At 42.4% G+C, this 14,438-nt stretch overlaps 1 protein-coding gene across 2 annotated transcripts in view; it reads left to right on the top strand.

Annotated features, from left to right (window-relative positions):
- Positions 1-389: 389 nt before the first annotated feature.
- Positions 390-14,438, top strand: part of paplna (papilin a, proteoglycan-like sulfated glycoprotein) — a 63,781-nt gene continuing 49,732 nt past the window's right edge. For both annotated transcript variants that reach the window (XM_063183698.1, XM_063183697.1), the window contains exons 1-3: positions 390-641; positions 5,299-5,361; positions 8,782-8,885. In XM_063183698.1, the coding sequence (XP_063039768.1) occupies positions 5,305-5,361; positions 8,782-8,885 (161 nt within the window). In that variant the 5' untranslated portion in view covers positions 390-641; positions 5,299-5,304. The remainder of the gene's footprint in view (positions 642-5,298; positions 5,362-8,781; positions 8,886-14,438) is intronic.

The following is a 14,438-nucleotide window of genomic DNA, read 5'->3' as shown; positions in this document are numbered from 1 at the left end:
TTGCAGTTAGTTAACCTAGGGCCCTGAATCTGGAAAATTGGGAAATCAGTGACTGTCATGACGCTGTGGAAATGACAATTTATAATCAGTGAGGGTCTTTGTTCACATTTGTAATCAGTGCAAAGAATCATCCCAACCTTTCTTCAAAAGATGCCTCCCATTCATCAACCCCTAATTATATTGTTTTAATTACTGACGACACTACAACTGATGGCAACGGCGACATAGGCCTCCTGAAAATGCCGCGCGCGCCCGTGGACATGCGCATTCTAAAGGACATGTTCATTAACAGTTATTTTTATAGTCTGAAATTATAGCTTCTCAAAAATGTATCCACATTTTCAGTCATCGCCTCAGTATAATTGGCTTGGACACGCCGTGATTTGTCAGCTCACACTGGGGTGGCTCTCAACAACTTGCTTCCAGCCCATCTCATTTTTCTCGGGAGGCGTGGGAGAGAAAATCGACTTGACATCGACCCTTGCTTGTCAGAAAGTAAATGGCCAGCTGACTGCTCAGACGCATACACTGAAAGGGAGCTTTTATTCGTCGGGTTGATTGCGAGGGGCGAAAATTGTGAACGTCCGCCTTTGCTGAGCTGAAAAGACCGCTTGCACAGATAACTGAGCCCAAGGGGTCGGGTGAGTTCACTAATTTGTTTGCCTTTTACACCCAGGCAATTGTCTTTCTTAGAGATGTCAACGTACATACATGTGCGTTTTTTCCCTGTGCAATTTTAAGGTTTTTGACAGCAGACCTCAATTTGCCCACGGCGCGCCGCGCTGCCTGGCTAGTGGAAATTACACTCCGTCACTTTTGATTAATTATTTGTCTGCATTAATGTGCTACCATACGATGATGGCAGATAAGATGTGGAGCGATTCAGACGAGAAAACTATGCGCTGCTGTGTGGTCAATTTCAGGAAATTGAAAGCGTTCTATTCAATCAATAAAAACTTGTTACCTGTGATGTAACATCAGGCTGTAGTCTTTTGAGGCGGGACTGGGGAAGTCGGAGATTGACATTTTTCCTTTACGAACTTTTGTTTGTGTGGTGGACGGACCAGAAACACCAACTTTGATCTGGACCGGAGAAACTAACACCAACTTTGAACTCGACTGCAGTACTGGATTGTCTTGGGCTTGGCCAGCTGCGATAGACCATATTTCAACTCCTTGATAAATACATTTAGTTTGAATTATTTTTTTTCCCAGTATTTGAGTATGCTTTGGCTTAATCTGGATTTTGAGACTTTAGTGTGCCTAAAGTGTGTCTAAAGCACAGGAATCACAATGCAAAATCAATGGCTGGCAGCATGTATTTTCTTGAATTTATACATTCACTCTGCCCAACATGCTTTTAAGTGGCCTGTAGCCAATAAGCGGCAACTCCTACCACCCGAGGCTATTACTTTCTGGCACTGAGTGAAGGGTGTGTGAGAGATATTCCTGTAAAAGCAGATTGTTTTGCTGTGAAGGAGTGCTCACTCATTCTGAGTTGCCACAGTTGCATCACAGCAGCACCAGCAGGGACCCACTCTCTACTAGACAACACTGCAGAGAGAGAGAGAGAGAGAGAGAGAGAGAGAGAGACAGAGAGACAGAGAGAGACAGACCACACCAAACAATGGAGCTAATGGACTGAGCAGACAATGAGACCAACCCACATAAAGTCAATGTAATTATACCAAATGTCATATCGCCCCCTTGGGCGACCAATGGTCTGTATATTGGTGACTATGGGGGTCACCATGGGTCATGTGTGAATTCTTCACATCTCTCTGTTTCATCCCCTTGTCGCTATTCAGTTTGCAGTGACAGTGGACTTTAAAATAAAGACGCTGAAAGGAAGGTTTCTTTAAATTCAAGAGTGTTCCGTGGAGAGTGCTGACTGTTTTGAAGCATGTCATCATGTGGAAAGTCCTTTACTTTTTACCCTTATTTCAATTCAGATCACCAGATGAAATGGTGCCTGGCAGCCGTGGTCTAATAGTGAAGGAGATGGGCTTTAGATCAGAGGGTTGCAGGTTCGAATCCCCCCTCCCAATCCCTACGTCACTCCATGGCTGAAGTGCCTTTGTGCAAGGCACCTAGCCCCTACAATGCTTCAGGGTCTGTAACCAATACCTTGTACTTAAAATAACTGTAAGTCGCTTTGGATAAAAGTGTCAGCTAAGTGTTATGTAATGTAATGCAATGGTGGCATAAAAAACTAGAAGCATTCAGAGAGCGCAGGCCTTTGACGTTACAGTATTTCTGCCTTCTTTTTGTGGAGTTCCCGCAATTCAATTTCTGGTCACTGGGGGCGTCTATATAGGCCAGCAATGGTGAAACATCTTTTAAAAAGTCCTGGTTCCGGTTCGTGATCCGGATCATCACCAGATTTCAATCACTTATTCCTTGGGTCATTATCAACAACTCTACAAAGTTTCGTCCAAATCCGTTGATTAGTTTTTGAGTTATGCTGCTGACCAACAGACAAACAGACAGACAAACCAACGCGACCGAAAACATCACCTCCTTGGCGGAGGTAATTATGGTTCTGACCTGTAATGACCGGTTGCCTTGATGTTTTTTTTTTAACCCATTTTATCCTAAACCCTTTTTGGGAAAGGGTGCCCCCTATTAAATCCTACATATCTCAGCCCACGAAGCACATACAAACATGAAATGAGTTACATTTAAAACCTAGGACCCTCATTTTGCCTTGGAATGTGTTCATTTAGCTTGAACCTACCCACATTTTTAATAAAACAGCTCAAATCTCAAGAACAAGAATCAAGACACCATGGGTTAAACTACTGAATATGGTTCATATGGCAGGAGAACTGATCTTGGTCTCGCTGTGATTTTTGGAGTATAGCCATTGCCAACCAACAGCGCTGTGTGGTTCACCCAGAGTACATACTTGTAAATTGTTGCTCTCAATTAAGCAATTACAAAGTAGAAAGACATTTCATGTGTGTCACTGCTATGCCAGATACAAAATGTTCTTGTGGTCGTTTTTTTTTATTACCGGTATGTTTATTATGCCTTCTTGTTAAATCGAGACACTCATTTTCTTTTGACTCAGACATTACTTGACATGTAACTTCTTTCTCGAAAGAAGAAAAAGACTTGATGGAATGCTCTTATTGTAGCAGAGGCACGACCGGATTTCTGAATGGGTTTCTATTTTCCCTTCATGTACAGTGTGGGTTGTAAAAGTGTGGCTGTGTTCTTGAATGCGTACTACCGGTATGTGTTCACAGAAAAATGTGAGTAATTCTCACATGGTCTTCTGTTATTACAGCAATGTGATTTACTGGGATGTGTATGATTGTTGTTACACAGCTTACATTTTCCTTCGTTATGTCATTGTTTTAGAAGCACATTTGACATGTGTGTGCTTATAGTGTTTTAAAATTTCGTTATCAGTTATTTTCTTGTGGTCCACCTAGTCAGTGGGATTACAGTGTCATTTACCAGGATGTTCATGACTATGTTACGTATGTCTTATGTCAGGATGCTTTGTCAATGAAACCAGATTTGTAGCTGGGAGGTGGGCTGGGAGGGTGGTGGACAGAATTATGGACTCAAATTTGCAAAAAAAAAAAAAAAGGGCTGCACCAGGGCTGGACAGGGATTTAGGAATAAAGCCTGGTCCTGACCATCCCATAATACTACCATTTCCATTTCGTATTCTTGGTCTGGATTTTGTTTGATCTGACGCGATTGCAGGAAGCAGGAAGGACATTTTCGGGGGAAAAAAGCAGGATTTAACTTATAAATTGTTGAACAAACATGTCTGACGTCTATCTATGGCGATGTAGGACCGTTTAACAGACATGTCTGACAGAACATCTTACGTAGGATAAAATTACAATGTAGGACCGTTTGTCAGAACACCGGCGAAAATCCTACCGGTCAACATCGCTTCATGGAAGACAGGTACCAGACGTAGTGCGGAGCCAAGTGTCTTGCCGGAAGTACGTAGGGTGGCGCGCGAGGCTAGGAGTAAGCGCCCGGGCATTTTTGGCATAGACCAGCCCCTCACACAGCCAGCTATATGCCAGATGACCAATTCAGCTGGGCTGCAGGGTTGCCAGATGAGGCTGATGATTTCCAGCCCAAAAAATGCTCAAAACCCGCCTAGGAGCACAAAATCCCGCCCAATTGTATTGATTTCTATGGCAAAAATTGGGCGGGTTTTTCTGATAAATGCCATTTTTTCCCGCACACGGCCATCCTAAGCCGCCCAATTGGGCGGGAACCAGCCCAATCTGGCAACACTGCTGGGCTGCTGCATGTAGCGCCCCTTTGCTCCTTACAGGGAATTACACAGGGGTTTAGCTACCCTTGGTCCTTTAGAACTAATAGGTTATTAGGTTACACCCTTGGTTTTAATAAGTAAATCAGTCAGTTTAAAAGAAATGTTAGTACATTTAAACCCTTCAGAAAATAATAGTAAAGCAAACAAAAATACACATTATCAGGAAACTTAATGCATAAGGTATTACATCCTCATTTTAAGCATGACGTCACCACAAACCCAATGTAATGAACTCTCATTATAAAAGCTTTTTATATATTTTAACCTTTCAAACTAGAACTTATTTATTCTAATTATGGACTCTATTTATTTCAAAGTATTTATTATACCACCTATTTATTATTAAAGGATATCAAATTCTCATAGGGCTACATGCACCTTGCATGAAGTGTTTTTTTTAACACCTGCCAAACGCACTTCCCATGTTGTGATGGCAAATAATCAAAATAACACCTGAAATTTGTGCACTGGTTTAGCTTCAGCGCTAGGTCTAGTATGTGTGTGTGTGTGTGTGTGTGTTTGTGCATGTGCATGCGTGCGTGTGTACGTACATGCGTGCGTGCGTGCATGTGTGTGTGTAGGGGAAGGGCGACTGTAGTCAGTTGAGTAAAATATATAGGCCCTAGTGTTTTTCCTTAACATAGAAGCGGCTGTGGCTCTTGAGGTTTCTCCTATAAAAAGATATTTGTGTGTGTTTGTGTGTGTTTGTGTGTATCTGTCTGTGCGTGTCTGTGTCTGTGTGTATGTGAGAGGGCACTCTCTCATGTGAACCATGCACAATTGGCACTTTCTTGGCAGCCGCCAGAACTGTGTACCGTATATGTATTTGAAAGCGCTTTGAGTCAACGTTGCAAACAATATTGTGCTATATAAATACATTTTGATTGATTGATTGATTGGTTGATTGATTGATTGATTGATTGATTGATTGATTGATTGATTGATTGATTGACTGATTGAGTGATTAACTTTCTCCTCCTCCACAGTGAACCATGAAGACGCTGTTTACTCTGGCTGCGCTGCAGCTGCTGCTGGCTCCAGTGTTTTCGGTGAGTGTCCCCAACTCCCTCCCTCCCCCTACCCCCTACCCCCTACCCCCAACTCACCCCTTCCCCCTACCCCCTACCCCATACCCCCTAGCCTGCCAGACTATATCACAAGTGAGATATCATTTGGGAGCCATCTATTCATTTTCTTGTAGGACAAAGTTGTCAAACAAGAAACATTCAAAACATTCAGGACATAGGACACACGCTTGTATGTTATGTGTGTCCTATGTCCTGAATGTTTTGTATGAGCGAAGCTCACTTTACTGCAAATCAAATCTACCCTTGGGTACCAATAAAGTAATCTAATCTAATCTAATCTAAAACATAAGGCAATGTGATTCCGATATGAAGCAGAAATGTGCAACATTTTGCAATGACGTACGTCATACGCTACTGGTCTGGCCCACTTGAGATCAAATTGGCTGCATACAGCCCCCTGGACCTGTAGTAGGTTATATCCATGGGGGCAGGATTTGGCTGGTTAGTTTCGCCGATTAGTAAGGCACTTCCTCGTTCGCCTTTTTCACAAATTCTCATTTCCGACCCCACTTATGATTGGTGGGTGAGCGAGTTTAGTGTTGGGCACACAGACCTTTACAGGTATGTGGTTGGGCACCTCCATGCATCCAATGCCCGTCTTCCATATAGCTTTCTAGTCAAACGTAAGTCAGTCAGTAATGTGGCACGTAATTGGAGTAAACTGGCGGCGGAAATAACTCCATTTTGGAAAATTTTGGCTGAATTCACTAGCCTAGCATTTCCCATTGAAATGACTGGAGGTGGGACTTATTCACTCTCTCCAGTTCTTTTACTACCTCCATGGTTATATCAGAGAGAGTAGAGAGAGAGAGGTTCCATTGGCCCATTGTTTACGGGTTCTATTATTGTTTTTATTTAAAAAAACAAAACAAAAAAAAAACTAACCCCTCTTTGTAATTGCACTTGTTGTTCTGTATATCTCCTGTGCACTTTGTATTTGCTTGTGATGTTGGCTTGATTATGTCCTCTTCTGAAAGTCGCTTTGGTTATAAAGCGTCTGCCAAATGCAATGTAATGTCATGTAATGTAAAAGGGGGAGAGGGGAGGAGGGGCCAGGAGGCGGGACAAGGAGACAAGCACAAGTGGAGGAGGCAAGGTCACATATTGTAACGCACTCATTGAAATGACCTTACTACACTGCTACGACACTACACAGAGACTCGAGTTGGTCATTGCCATTCTGGTAACAGCAAACCAATATCATCAGGGGCTGTATATTAACAGGCTAAGCAACTTAAAAGTTAGTTTTACATCTAGTGCGACACGGTGGACCTGTAAACAAACACAAGAGGCTTCAGTTTGTCTACTAATGCACTAAATGTACTCATGTATGTCTTGCCCTCCCATTATGTGGTTAGGATCCCAAACTCAGGCCAACATTTCAGGGTGGGTTTCCATGCTGTTCCTCAGATTGGAACAAGGGCACAAGGTAGCATGGGAATTCCCAGGCCATCTCCCTCCTCTCCCCTCCCTTATGTTGTGTCCAGGGCCACCGCTAGACATGAGCAGAGTAGCCAGAGTGCTTAGGGCACCAACCACTGCTTGGGGCACCAGTCACTTTTCTCCCAAAATTTGGGCTTCTTAAATTGAGATTGACTTAAAAAAGCGTCATGAATTAAAAAAAAATATTGAATTACATTACAAAACGTATATCTATTAGATAGATTATTATTTCCAAAACCTCAGCAGCGTCCCCTGGTTGTGTCTGTTAGGTTATCTGTCTGTTTCTCACATGGCATCACAGCGGGGTGGACACAGCACGTAAGCTACAGAAGGTCAAAGGTCATGTAAAATGTCTACTACTTGGAATGCTGCTGTGCATTTTTTCCCAAGCCTGTGTCTGTGTTCATAAGGACGACCCATCTTGACGTTCTTGCTCGGCCGCCCACCCCACCAGCACATCATTATTCTTCCATATGGGCATGAGTTTGGACAAGGAAGGGCTTGCCAAAGTATGCCTGGCAAATGTTTGACATAGGTTTTTTTTTGCAGTTTGACAGTCTAGTGTCATGTGTGCATTATAGCACATAGTAATACATTCTGTGCTTCAGCATAATGTCTGATGTGTTTGCCAACAATGTAAACGTGCTCTCTTACACATGTCAAACAAATGCCCAGTGACCAGAGATCCACAATAGAGAGCAGACATTGGCCAGAAGTGTATGTTTATGGTGCTGGATAACCAATCATACGACAAGATGATGCAGTATAGTCAAAGGTGTTTAGTTGTAGGGAAAAAAGCTTGAAAATGTGTCATCTCCTTCCACTGAGAAACATACTGAGTTCTATCTAATTCCGAGGTCGGAATCAGTATTTATCTCTCTCTCTCTGGTGAATGGAACTTTAGGCCAACCCCTTTTCACAAGCAGAGGTTGCCAAAGTAAAAGTTTAAGTGCAAAAAAAAAAAACAGAACCTGCAGTAGTCTCCTTCCAGCAAAAGTAACTTCACTGAGTATCTGGTCTACATGACAGGTGGTGGGTAGCAAAAAGCAAGTAGGCAGCGTATGTTTGAGGGGAAAAGGTTAGAATTTAAAAGGTATGATAAAGGTGCTTGGCTAATTGCGAGGGAAGAAAGATGATCAGCTGAGGGGATATGTCTGGTCCAATTAGTTAATGGAATTGAGAGGTGAGGGGAAAGCAGCAAGCTTCTTGGCTATACCGTAGCCTGGACAGAACTAACGTTGAAACTTGAATTCTACTTTTACTTCACTTTGGCCAACTCTGTTTGTATGACAAAAGCCACATCTCATGGCACAACTAAACTCTTTTGACTAAGTGTCAAAGTGAATGAGAATCCTCACAGACAAGATGCAGTATACGTAGGTGTACACCGTATGTGAGTGTCAAATTCAAACAATGTATACCAGCCACTAAACAGGAGCATCAGAACTTTGTGCATAATAGGCCAATGGAATAAGGTAAAGTACAGGGGGTGGACAAAATAAGACACCTGTCATTTTAGTGTCATTTAGTTCCTCTTGCATCCACAAATCCTGTTGGATGTGGTTCATCCTTTTTAGTGGTATGCAGACATTACCTTGGATACTGTGGCTCTTGATACATCACAAAGACTTGCTGTCTCGATCAAAGACAGTTACACACATACCAAGAATTTCTCCTTTTTGAACTCTGACATGTCACCCATAATGTTGTGTGCATTGCAAAATTTTGAACAAAACTTTGCTCTTACCCTGCTAATTGAACCTTCACACTTCACTTTACTGGTGCAATGTGCCATTAATGAAGATTGGCCAACAGGCTGGTCCACTTGAAACATTAAACTTCCAACACTAAAATGACAGGTGTCTCAGTTATTTTGTCCACCCCCTGTATATGTCAGCGTACTCAGTACTGTAAGTAACGGCTGTGTCCTTTTGACAGACTCCCAGTAGTGATTACTGGGGAGAATGGGCCGCCTTCGGTGCCTGCAGTCGGACCTGTGGGGGAGGAGTCATGGTGAGAACCAGGAAGTGTATCACACAGAGGTAAACATTTTTAAAAATCTGTCGTCTCATTTCTAAATGGTGGAAGTCAGATGAGTTCCTCCCGCCCTTTCCTGTTGCTTGAGGTCTCTTGCCTCTGTGTCACCCAAACAAAACAATAGCCTCCCCTAGAGATGCACCTGATCATGATTTTTAGGATCCTGCCGGATACGGGCTCCACTGCTTAAGATTCTGCCGGATCCGGAACCGGATACTGGATCCTACAAATGGGTTGAAACATATAGTCTACTCGCACACGTGGGCCCTTTTTTATTACGTTGGCTCAAACTATTTTTTAGACTCATTGGCTTATTGCCACACTGCCTGCAATGACCGCTTCCAGATGACTTTCACTCCATGCAGTGATTGGGGTTGTGAAAGACTGACTGAAAAGCCTAGGCTAGAGATGCACCAGACCCTGATTTTTAGGTAACATGCCGGCTACCGGATCCACTGCTTAAGAACCTGCCGGACCTGGATCCTGTGAAAAACCCTATTATCCTGCCGGATCCGGAACCGGATACGGTGCATCTCTAGTCTCCCCCCAATCTCATCTTTTGCAGAGAAACTTTTGGGGGACTTACTCATTCAACATCCCGATTACAAATGAGATAAGGACCCCTAAATTGTGCTCTTGTGAGATATTGAATAATACTTCGATCATCAATGACATTGCACCTTGCACCACAGGCAACAGGAAAGAACAGGAGGAACAAGTTTGGATGTCATATTTAATGTAACACTATATTCAGTGCATTGAAGATTATGTAAAAGAATATGTGAAACAATATATTTTATTGTCAATTATTATTTTGTCATTATGCCTTAAATTAGAGGAAGCCTGCAGAGCTGGGTGGTATATTTTACAGGTTCAGCTTTTCAGGATTCAACTATTAAAAGACATAAATATTGTGCCTTTACGATTTTTATTTATCTGTTTTTTATTCATTTTATATCTAGTAGTATGCCCATATACAGTATGTGGCTGAGAAAGTGTCAATGAAATCCAAACTGCTCTAAACTGGAGGGTAAGACGGGAGCAATAAATCTGGATGGTGGAATCTTGCCTGCATGTTGTCTCTTGCACCCCTTCCATGTGTCTAGCGCAAAAAGTTAGCACCCATACTGTAAAACATTGCAAGCCAGTTAAAGGACCCGTTCAGTCAATTTCAATATGCTGTTGTATTGCTCAGGCTACCCTTGACTTGTCAGTACCCAGTAATGCCACATTTTTCGGCTAAGCCCTTTCTAAGATATGAGCTATTCTAATGGGGGCAGCGTTGTTTACATTTTTTTTTTAAATTAACATAGGCCTACTCCAAATATTTTCCCAAAAAGTACCACTGTTTGCTAGTTGTCTGCTGATGTTGTATAACCTTTCGGATGTTTTTGGGAATAAATAAAAATGCTTTTTTGAAATGTAAACAAATCGCTGCCCCCATTACAATGACCAAGATCTCGGAAAAGGCTGAAGACGATGGAAAAAAAACCTCAGGTACTGACAAGTCCAGGGTAGTGTGAGCATTACAACTACATGTTGAAATTGACTGAACTGGTCCTTTAAACGTAGCAAGGTAAGTTGCCTTGCTGCCTTACGATTGTAAGTTAACTCAACTCGAGGCTTTACTCAACTCTAGGCTTCCTCAAGTTGAGTTAACTTACAAACTTAAGGCAGCAGCAGGGCAGGTTACTTTTTAATGTTTATCTGCCTGCAATGTTTTACAGTGTATAGACCTACGTACTGTACAGATGACAGACCCATATTTCAGATACTGCCTGCCTGGTTACTTTCCATCTCTTCTGTTGTTTTGTAGAGACATGGCTAATGTGAGAGAGTCATTTTGGTTACTTATCAGAAAGTATTGAAAACTCCCGCACACTGTCCATTTAGCTGTTTTGTTTTATGTACCACATTTCGGTCGTAGAACTTGAAAATGTTGTGAATGAAAGAAAACACAAAATGGTCAGTTTGCGGGAGTTTTAGACACTCAGTTTGCAAAGCCATGACATGAGTTTAAATATTTTTTAAAGGGACACTGTGCAGGAAATGGTCAAAAAAGGTACTGCAACTATGCTGCTCATTGAAACTGGGCTGCCTATTGCCAAATTTGATCTTTACATGAAAGTTTACTAAGTAATAAACAAATATTTTCTAGTATGGTCCAAGTACAGTCATTTTTGCAGCTAATAATAGCTATTTTTTGGAAATTCAAAATGGCGGACCATGGAGAAGATTCCCCTTTTCATGTATGAAAAGTGCAATTTCCCCAGTCATAATGAATACGTGGTGTTGGTAAGTATTTATGAAAAAGGTAACATTAGTGAATGGGCAGCACTTCTGGAAATAAACAACTAAAAATCTCACAGTGTCCCTTTAAAAACTTGGATATTTCCCAGCTCTCTGTCTTTTCTCAGTATGGTTTCCAGAACATTGTGGTGTTTGCACAGCTTTCACTGCGAGCTGAACTTACTGTGCATAAACAGTGAATATTTCAGACAAGAGCTCTAAACGAGAGATAGAGAGAGAGAGAGAGAGAGAGAGAGAGAGAGAGAGAGAGAGAGAGATAGAGAGAGAGTTTGCTCAACTCTTCACCACGTTTGGTCTTTTGTGATATTGTGAACAGCTGGTCCACAGTGATGCAAACGTAAACTTGTAGTGTTTCAGCCGCTATTTCTCAATACACTCCACAGTGGCGCAGGGTCAGCTACAGATTACAGCACTATACAAGCACAGCAGAGCCAAACAAAGTAGTGCAGCTTCATTTCTACATGTTGCACTACACTTACCTCACAATCAAAAGAGTTTGATCAAAGGATAATTCATCTTAATTAAATAATTTTCTTAGCTCCTTATAGGGGAGTTCAACATGCCTTCAACATGCCTCATCTCACCTCCCAGCTGGCAGTCTGGCAACCAACACCACAAATTGATGTCAGCTAAAGATTAGATATTCACAGCGCCTGCAGATGCCATGCCTTAGGCCATTAGGATGTGTACCCTATATACTTAAATGCGGGCAAGAATCCACTTTGTAAGAGGAAGGGCATGTCTGTGCAGCAAGCAAGACTATAGAAGCCTCACAGATGATGATCTTGTAACTACTATACAGGGCGTCCCAAAACTGTATACATTTCATATCACTCGAAATGGTTTACAGTACTTGTCAAAGTATTTAATAATGTAGAGACATTATTCTGTTGTTTTTGTCACTAGCTGCTCTCAAACTGACCTCCACTCTGGTCCAAATAATGCTGCTGACAGTCCGAACCACACACTATTCGGTAACACTTTACTTTACGGATCGCTAATAAGGTGGTAATTTCATGTTAATTTCATAGTTATTTCATAGTTATTTCAGGGTAATAACTGTTTGTTTTTAGTAAAAACAGCAAAATAACCATACAGTTTCCAGTGCATTGTGTGTGTGTGTGTGTGTGTGTGTGTGTGTGTGTGTGTGTGTGTGTGTGTGTGTGTGTGTGTGTGTGTGTGTGTGTGTGTGTGTGTGTGTGTGTGTGTGTGTGTGTGTGCGTGTGTGCGTGTGTGCGTGTGTGCGTGTCAACAAAGTGTCACCGTGCTGCGAGTCATCAGGGTGTCACCACAATGCACTGGAAACTGTATGGTTATTTTGCTGTTGTTACTAAAAACAAACAGTTATTACCCTGAAATAACTATGAAATAACTATGAAATTAACATGAAATTACCACCTTATTAGCGATCCGTAAAGTAAAGTGTTACCCACTATTCTCTTTGTGTTTCTGTGCATTCATTTTCATTGAATGATTGAATGAATGAATATACCTTTATTGCCCCAGGGGGGATTTGTTTTACGTTTTGGGAACACTTGAACATACAGACAATTACGAGATTATACATATTATAGTATATTAAAGTTATTATGTTAACTCTGTCTGCACTTAACTTATTCATTGGCTGCCACAGGATGAGTTCAGTGAGTGTTGCCAGGTCTCAGAGCACAGAGCAGCCTTCACCAATGTGGAGCCCTCCAGGAGCTTCTTAGGTGCCCACCAATGGTTGTTAAAAAATAATGTCTACGACAAGGTTGTAGTCGTATTATTTGAATATGTCTTTATCAGCTATAAGCAAATCATCATTCAATCATAGTGTGATTTGAGACAATGTCATTGGTAGAGGATTTTGACAGTGGTGTAGTCTACTTTTTTGTGGTGGGTATACTGTATATTTGAGCATTTTTTGAAGTGGGTATACTGTATATATTTGTGCTATTCCAAATAATGGATCAATCAATTTTAAGTGGGTCTACTGAAATCCCTGAAATGTTGAAGTGGGTATACTCCGTATACCCGCGTTCTACGTAGGCTACACCACTGGATTTTGAACAAGCAGGTAGCCCTCGGGCAGCCCTCACTAACTCTCAGGTAGCCCTCAGACCCAGAAAGGTTGGGGACCCAAGGCATAGACTTTAGACACCAGTGACTCCAGGGATGGAAATAAGCACCCGTCCACCTGCCAATGACGGATGGATTTGGCCTTTGGCAGGTGAAATATGTCAACCCACTGGTGACTGGTGAAGTTTTTCTACAGGCGCATGGGTTAAGTAAGGGTTAACGTTCGTCGAGAAGGTCGCTACCGTGGAATAGCAGCACGACAGAGAGAATCTTTAGACCCCGACGCGGAGCGGAGGGGTCTTGTTCTCTCTGAAGTGCTGCTATTCCACAAAGCGGCCGACTCGCCGAAAGTTAACCCGCTTATTATATGGATATACTTAAATGATTCACACGTGGCGGGGACATTTCTTTAGGCCTATTTAATGTTAAGATTGTTGCTGCGCAAAACAAAACAGTGCCGTTGTGGAACATCGCTAGGCAACAGCTAGGTAGCCAGGACAACAGGTGTTGTCTATCACAGCAGCTGATTAGAGTCTTGTTGAAAAGTCGCTTTAGCAGTGGAAAGTCTTGTTGCCATTGACAGCGGTCTGTTATAGACCAACCCGTCCGTTATCGAAAAATAACAGACGTGCGAACGTTGGGGAGCCCCGTTGAAATGAATGGAGCATTCGACCGATGACGTCACACCATATAATAAGTAAGGGTTAACGTTCGGCGAGAAGGTCGCTACCGTGGAATAGCAGCACGACAGAGAGAATCTTTAGACCCCGACGCGGAGCGGAGGGGTCTTGTTCTCTCTGAAGTGCTGCTATTCCACAAAGCGACCGAGTCGCCGAAAGTTAACCCGCTTATTATATGGATATACTTAAATGATTCACACATGGCGGGGACATTTCTTTAGGCCTAGGCCTATTTAATGTTAAGTCAAAAGATTGTTGCTGCGCAAAACAAAACAGGGCCGTTGTGGAACACCGCAAGGCAACAGCTAGGTAGCCAGGACAACAGGTGTTGTCTATCACAGCAGCTGATTAGAGTCTTGTTGAAAAGTCGCTTTAGCAGTGGAAAGTCTTGTTGCCATTGACAGCGGTCTGTTATAGACCAACCCGTCCGTTATCGAAAAATAACAGACGTGCGAACGTTGGGGAGCTCCGTTGAAATGAATGGAGCATTCGACCGATGACGTCACA

Source organism: Engraulis encrasicolus, chromosome 19, assembly GCF_034702125.1.
Source record: "Engraulis encrasicolus isolate BLACKSEA-1 chromosome 19, IST_EnEncr_1.0, whole genome shotgun sequence".
Taxonomy (NCBI): Eukaryota; Metazoa; Chordata; class Actinopteri; order Clupeiformes; family Engraulidae; genus Engraulis; species Engraulis encrasicolus.
This window is presented reverse-complemented; position numbering and strand designations above follow the sequence as displayed.